This window comes from Capsicum annuum, chromosome 9, assembly GCF_002878395.1.
Source record: "Capsicum annuum cultivar UCD-10X-F1 chromosome 9, UCD10Xv1.1, whole genome shotgun sequence".
Classification (NCBI taxonomy): domain Eukaryota; kingdom Viridiplantae; phylum Streptophyta; class Magnoliopsida; order Solanales; family Solanaceae; genus Capsicum; species Capsicum annuum.
This window is the reverse complement of record NC_061119.1, coordinates 86,038,658-86,046,495: the sequence shown is the minus strand read 5'-3', so window position 1 is coordinate 86,046,495 and position 7,838 is coordinate 86,038,658. Positions and strand designations below refer to the sequence as shown.

At 32.6% G+C, this 7,838-nt stretch overlaps 1 protein-coding gene across 3 annotated transcripts; it reads left to right on the top strand.

Moving 5' to 3' along the window:
- The first annotated feature begins 424 nt into the window (after nt 1-424).
- LOC107842478 (protein ALP1-like) lies at nt 425-3,596 on the top strand. Of its 3 annotated transcripts, XR_007044897.1 has the most exons (5): nt 425-512; nt 791-829; nt 1,292-1,332; nt 1,449-1,674; nt 1,756-3,596. XR_007044897.1 is itself a non-coding variant. In XM_016686349.2 (3 exons), the coding sequence occupies exons 2-3, from the start codon at nt 898-900 to the stop codon at nt 2,163-2,165; spliced, it is 1,152 nt and encodes a 383-aa protein (XP_016541835.1). In that variant the 5' UTR covers nt 425-512; nt 791-897; the 3' UTR covers nt 2,166-3,596. The 3 variants fall into 3 exon arrangements, 2 of the variants coding, with proteins under 2 accessions (XP_016541835.1, XP_016541836.1); XM_016686349.2 differs by having other exon boundaries at nt 791-1,332; nt 1,449-3,596; XM_016686350.2 differs by lacking the exon at nt 425-512 and having other exon boundaries at nt 540-1,332.
- The last annotated feature ends 4,242 nt before the right edge of the window (nt 3,597-7,838 follow it).

Genomic DNA, 7,838 nt, shown 5'->3' with positions numbered 1-7,838 from the left:
ACGCAACAACACATGGATTTGTATATTCGCACATAAAATAATTTTGAAGATCAAAATTTTATTTTATCATTCTTTTTCTTATCCACAACAACGATGAGAAGAAGCAAAGAAGTTTAGGGATCGTTTGGTAGAGTGTATTGACAAAATTAATGCATGTATTAATTAATGAGCATTAGTAATACCTTGTTTGGTACCATATTTTTACTATGCATAAATAATACTTGAAGTAATTATACAATGTATTGTGTATTAAAGTGTGTATTAATAATACACATTATTTTTCATGTATTAATAATGCAACACTTTTAACACATGTATTAATTTATTAAATTACGTTATTACCCCTCAAATTATTTTCCCGCCTTTCTTTTCCCACCATATCACACTCTCTATTCCTTTCCCACCATAATAAAAATTTCTCTCTGTTTTAGTACTCGGACCTTGGAAAAGAGAAGGTTATGTTCTCTGCATCTTCTGGCTTCTCTCTAATCAACATTTGCTTTTCTCATAAGGTTGTAATTCTATCAAACCTTTATTCTTGATCATTGTTTCTTTTTTTCTACCCCTATTTCACAATTTAGGTATAGTTTATTTTACATCAAAATCACAATTTAGAGTTTGACATCCATTTTGGAACACAATTTTTCAAAGTCAATGAATTAACGATGAAATTTAGGTTTAGCACTCTTTTTGTTTGGGTTTGTCTGTCTCACTCGCTATATGATTGTTCATAGCTATTTATTTTAAAATTTGTATGTATTAATTCTTTTTATTTTGATGGCATATTTAGGTGTTCTTATGGATCATCAACCACTGTAACCACTGTCAGGTACTGAATATATAATTATTGAGGAGATAATGTTTCAATAAGTTCTTGTTGTTCTTATTTGCCTTTTCATGGCTAGTCATGGTCAATCTCTGAGAAGACGATGTCGAAACAGGGGTGAGGTTAGGTACTATATGGGTGTTCGAGTTTCGAAAATTATGTCTCACTTAAATTATATCATAAATGACAATGATAGTGTATGTATAGATAAGTTAAGAATGGACAGAAATGCCTTTCACACTTTAGTTCTCTTAACTAAGAATGTTGGAGGTTTGGCCGATAGTAAAAGTATGTCAAGTGGTGAAAAGTTAACGATATTTTTAAATATCTTGGCTCATCATGAGAAGAATCAATCTATCAAATTTGATTATATTAGACTGGGATGGAGCGTAAGCCAGTCTTTTAATGAATGCTTATGCGCTATTCTCAAACTAACTCCATTTTTACTTGTTAATCCTAAACCAGTGGTTGGGGATGAAACTGAAGATCGATGGAAATGGTTTGAGGTAGGTGAAGTTATGGTTTAGCATTTCTAATTTAAGTACAAAATTAAACAAATGCACTTTTTACAATTTTACAATGATAATTATACTTTGAGGTAACACTATAGTTTATCTTATAGGGTTGTTTGGGTGCACTAGACGGTACTTACATTCCCATTAGAGTTCCAACTCAATACAAACCAAGATACAGGACAAGAAAGGGAGAGATAGCAACTAATGTATTGGGAGTTTGTGATAGAAACCTCAATTTTACTTATGCGTTACCTGGTTGGGAAGGATCAGCTGCTGATGGCCGTGTTTTACGAGATGCTATAGTAAGAAGAAATGGTTTAAAAATCCTTGAGGGTAGGTCATGTATATGCTTTCAAGTTACATCATGGACAAAATATTATATAAAAGTAACTGAATTATATGTTTATATTATAGGTAATTATTATTTGTGCGATGGAGGATATACGAATGGAAAAGGTTTTCTGACACCTTATCGAGGATATAGATATTGGTTAAAGGATTGGCAATGTGACAATCCATCACCTCGATGTAAAGAAGAGCTTTTCAACATGAGGCATTCTAGGGCTCGTAATGTTATTGAAAGAGCATTTGGTCTGCTGAAAGGATTTTGGGGAATTCTTAGAAGCCCTTCATGGTACTCAGTTAAGGTTTATAACAGGATAATTATTGCTTGTTGCTTGATTCATAACTTTATTTGTAGAGAGATGGAAGTGGATCCCTTAGACATTGGTATGGAAGAACAAGCAGAATATCAACACGAAAATATTGATGTTGTTGAATCGAGTGAGGAGTGGACCAATTGGAGGGATAAGTTGGCTCAATGAATGTGGAATGAAAGATTCAGTAATTGATCTGTTGCCACTTTTTTGAACTATATTACTACATGTTAGCTATGGAATACTTTTGAACTTACTAGCTCTTTAGAACTGGTTTGATATGAGCTGTATAGCAACCAGAAAATTTTAATTTTTGTGAGCTTAATTGCACATTCTTATGTACTCTTTATAGCTCTGATTGTTGTATGCTTTAATTTATAGTGCAGGCTAGTTGAATTGGTTGATCTTTAATTGCATGCTATCCTCTGATTGTAAAGTGTATTAATTTAAAAATGTATCTCTAGTATTTCTGCACATTTTCTCAAGTTATTGTTGTGCTCTATTTTTTACATTTTTTGTAATCTATTACACAAGATTTTACAGGTGTAATGAATAGTCAGGCATCTTCAACCAAGGCATCAAAAAAGCCAAGCAACTCAACTCCTTCGACACAAAAAATGTGGATTCCAGAGGAAAAACAAACTCTTTTAAATGGATTAAAAGAGTTGTGCACTAATGGTTGGAGAGCCGATAATGGAACCTTTAGACCGGGCCACTTGATGGAGTTAGAACGGTATATACACAAATATCACCCTGCAAGTGCATTAAAAGGTGAACCACACATCAAAAATAAAATGAGATATTGGAAAAAGTTTTATAGAATTATAGCTCTCCTAAAGACTCAAAGTGGTTTGGGATTTCAATATAGTGATGGAGCTATATTAGTTGACGATCAACCATTTTGGGATAAGTTTATGAAGATAATTACTATGTCTACTTAGTATTTTTGTAGTCTCCGTGATTTTCTTCACTTTCCTATTAAGTAGAGATCTTTTTGCTGCTAGGTTACTCATAGAAAAGGCCCTAAAAGAGTTTCAAACTGTGCTGAAGTAAATAATTTTCTGTCACCAATGAACTTACTCTAGATTTTAGCTTTTATGGTTTTCAGTAAGTCCAAAAAAACTAAACTGAACCTGAACAGGACATAACTTTACTGTTTTGAAATTTTTTTGTCAGTCATCTCTTAAAACAGTTATAACAACGGGTATTTAATCTATTCAGATCATGTTTTTGTTGATTCGATGTTATATTTTGTTGATTGTATTTCTTGTTGATGTTAACTCAAACTGAAGTTCATTTGGGCTGAGAACTTTGAGTTCTCTATATGCTGCTTAATTATCTTAAAAAGAGTTCATTGAGTTGCTAAGTGTTGATCAAATTTGATATGGTTCACAACGAAAATAATGACATGATGTAGAATTTTGTAGCACATTCTTCCTTTATTTTCTACATAATGTTCAACCTACATTGTACGCTTTCTCTTAATGGTAGTTTCTGTGGTCGAATTGGACAATTCTATTTACGTTATTTACGCAGCAACCTCTTGCACTGTGATACATATTTTGATGACATGATGTAGAATTTTGTTGCACATTTTGAAGTTTGTTGCTTTTAAAGTCTTTCATAATTGATTAATATGACATTGCTCTATATTTTAATTACTTTTTTGTAGGCTGAACCAAAAGACAAGAATATGAATACTAAGAAATGGCCAATGTTTGAGGATTGGGAGGAAATCTTTGACAAAGATAGAGCAACAGGAGAGTTTGCTGAAGCACCGCTTGATACTACTAAGGAAATTCAAAAGAGTCTAACTCCACAATTTTGTAATGACATGAGCTTGGGATTTCCTATTGATGTTGATGACGAAGAAGAAGATGGTGCTTACCATAGCTCTAAAGTAGATATTGGAGAAGCTGAAAATGCCACCGGCCATAGTGCATTTACTACAGCTGAAGATGCCACTAAACCTAGTTCATTTAGTGGAGCTGAAAATGCCACTGGACCTAGTGTGTTTACTGAAGGAGAGAATCTCACTGGAGCTAGTGCTGGAACATCTGAAAATGAAAATGCTGGATCACAACAGACTCATAAACAAGGTGAGAATGCTAAAAGGTCCTCTTCTAATGTTAATGAAAAAGAGAAAAACAAGAAAAGAAAAAAAAAAATAGCAGAAGATGATAATAAGACATTTCTGAAAGGTATGATGGAAGTTCTAAAAAATTTTACTGAAAGTCAAAACAAAAGAATAGGTGCCTTGATTGAAAAGCTTGGAGAGCGTGACCGATCCGACGTTTGTGGTCAAATTTATTCCATCCTTAAATCCCCTGTATTTTTGGAGTTGTACACTGTAGAACAATGCATCAAAGCTGCAATGGTTCTCTGTAAAGATGATAAAAAAATGGAGTTATTTTTAAGTATGAGTGAAGATGAGCGCGATACAATAATGTGGATGACTGTCCATGATGAACTTTGAAGTATGGCAAACTTGTGGATATAAGTGACGGCACTAGTTTGATCATTTTTGCTTGGCCAATAACTTTAAAGTTTGACAATAGTGCCATTTTTTTATTGGGATAATACTCACGAAAATATCTGAACTTTGATCAGATTTTCAGTTGAGCATACTGAACTTTGCGGGAGGCCTATTACCCCCTGGACTTTTTTAAAGTGGAATTAATCCCCACCCAAAACGCTATACCCAATTTTGAAGTAGAAACTGAATTACACGCACCAATGACATATTGACACGTATATTTTTTATTTAAAATTAATTTTTATTTAATTTCTTTTCCATTCTCCATTCTTATTTTCTTCTCCATTTTTATTCATCTAAATCCTCAAAAAATTAGCAATATTTTGATCACATATGTGCTATCTGCCCATCTTCATCAATAACTCAAACAAGAATGACTCAAAAACAAGATCAAAATTTTCAACAAGGAAAGTGTAGATTTTTTTTTTTAAGATAAAGCAAAACAACTTAGATTTATGACAAAATATCCAAAATGTAACAAATACTAAATAAGAATTCAAAATTGAAGTAGCAAAAGACATTTCAGTAGCAGCACAAAGCCAATAATAGGCTAAAGCATTGGCATCCAACATTTCAAAACAACACCATTACAACCAGAACATTGGTATCCAACATCCCAACACAACCAAAAACTCAGAAACTTCCTATTGTCAACTACAAGAAACTTCAAAATGCATCATTCTAAAAAAAGAATAAAAAACTCATAATTTGAGAAAATCATCTTCACGGTTTTTTTGAGAATTTGAAATTTCAATTACTATCAAGATTGTGCCGACAAATTCTCTTCTGACGTCAATAGTGGGTTAGTTGATGATGACAATGATGATTTAATTTTGCTATTTTGATAGAATTGAAGAAAACTCATTTGGTGTGTGTATTGAAATTGGGTCAAATTGATGTAATTGAATTGAGTGTGTTGAAGATAACTTATTTGGTGTGTGTGTGAGATGAAATTGTATTCAATTCAATTCCAAGTCAACAATGGAACACCAATGGAGCACCATTGAAGATTGAAGAGAAGAAAGAAAGAAAGAAGAAAGAAGAGGAAGAAACTATAAATGAAAAAATAAATTAAAAAAGATTCAATTTATAAAAATTAGAAAATTGAGGGGCAGTTTGACCCAAAAAAAAAGTTTTGTAACGATTTTTTAATAATTGGGCGCGTGAATTACACGCAACGATCCAAGTGGGCTAATATATGTCATTAAAATACAAAAAAAAAAAAGTCTAGGGGGTAATAGGATCCCCTCAAAGTTCAGTATGCTGAACTGAAAATTCAGTCAAAATTCAGGTATTTTAGTGAGTATTATCCCCTTTTTTATTCCTCTAGTTATTTCTATGGGCATAAGGATGTTAAATTTTTGTGTATAACTAATGTTTGTTAAATATCTCAATGCTAGAACAAATGTTAAGTGCATTTGTAATTTTATAGCTGCTACGACAGTTATTCAAGTTCTCTTTATGATCGTTTAATTTTGAGATTCTATGATGCAATTCGATAGCTTCTATGATGGTTAGCGGGGAAGTATAACCATTGAAACATCATATTCAGACATCCTCTTAGATGTGCTGGTGCCATGTTTGATAAATATAATGGAACTGCCTTCAAGTAGTGAGGGGTTTACTGATGGAGTTCTTATATTGTTCTGGCTTTTGTCTAGTTCCCTGATTACTATTGTATTCATGGTTGATCCTTGGTAGGGGTGTTCATGGTTTGATTTTTAACCAAACCGAACCGCGATCCAAACCAAACCGATTAAAAAAAATCGATATTTGGTTAGGTTTGGTTTGGTTTTGAATTTTAAAAATCGATAATAATTTGGTTTAGTTTGGTTTTACTCTAAAATAACCGACAAAATAACCAAACCGAACCGATATATATACATACATACATATATATATATATATATTATAATTATTCATGTATTATTCATAAATACAACATAAATATTTGTTATATTTTATATTTTAATCATAATTTAACTTTAGTAGTAACACATTAAGTCGTGTCTTCATCTAGTTGATAATACCTTATGAGATTCTAAATGAATTTCGTACTTTGAATTGTGAAAACAATTCTAAATGAATTTCGTACTTTGAATTGTGAAAATAATATCTTGTTGTATATTAAAATTTATTGTTGAGATTCATTTGACTATAGACAATCACTAATTTTAACTTTCTTTTTGAACCTTGTTAAGCAAGAAGTTTATGTGTTCACCTTTTGGAGAGTTTATCATATCATTCTATCAAATGTAGTTTTAAAATATTTTTTAGAAGCGTTCATATGTGTTGTTCATAGCTTTGCCGAAGTATAACACTTAGTTGACATCTTAGTTTCAAGGTTGAGATACAACACTCGGTTAACATCTCATATATTAGATTGAATTTTTTTTTTTAAATCTTCAACTTTTATCATTAGCTAAAGTTATAAACCGAAAAAAACGAACCAAACCGAACTAAACCAACAAGAACCAAACCGACGGTTATTTTTTTGTTTGGTTTGATTTGGTTTTAGAAATTTATAAACCGACTAAGTCAGTTTGGTTATGGTTTTGACCAATAACCGATCCAAACCGACCCATGAACACCCCTAATCCTTGGTTTATGATATATCAATGTGCTCACACATTGTTCCACTGGTAATAACACACCATTACCATTTGTGTAACATTTCTACCCGAACTTGGTTGGAATTTAAAGGCGAAGTATGTTGTTCATATACATTGTTATCTCTCTACATCTGTCAGTGTTTAGTTGAAATCATTAAAGGGAAGTCCATTGCCCCTATTACAAAAAGTCATGTATTGGCATCTTTCTACCTGAACTTGTACTCCCCGGTGAAACTGTGAAAATACAAGTGAATCAGTTCCTGCAAGAATATTTGGGATATGATCATGACTTTCTTGTAGCTGTGGTTTTTGCCCATGTTGGTTGGGTTCTTCTATTTTTCTTTGTTTTTGCTTATGGAATCAGGTTCTTGAACCACCAAACAAGGTAGAAAGGGGGAGAATTTTCTCTAAATATCCTAAAGTTTCGTTTAGTTACTAAGGCATTTGTTTATTCCTTGAGCTGAGTGTCTATCGGACTCTCTATCGTCCAAGGTAGTAGTAAGGTCTGCATATACACTATCCTCGTCAGACCCTACGTGTGGAATTACATTACGTATGAAGAAATTTGACTCGAATCACACTATCCATGAAATCTGCTCTTGGACGAGATTACAACCTGGTTTTCTGAATCGGCAAATAATAACCTTGCTCTCGTCCTTGGACGTTAAGGATGAAATATTTTGGGAAATGCAG

Excerpts from the sequence above, each read along its gene's own strand:
- LOC107842478 (XM_016686349.2), top strand. The coding sequence starts at position 898 with ATGGCTAGTCATGGTCAATCTCTGAGAAGACGATGTCGAAACAGGGGT. Across the intron at positions 1,333-1,448 it reads ATCGATGGAAATGGTTTGAG|GGTTGTTTGGGTGCACTAGA; the intron begins GTAGGTGAAGTT and ends TTTATCTTATAG.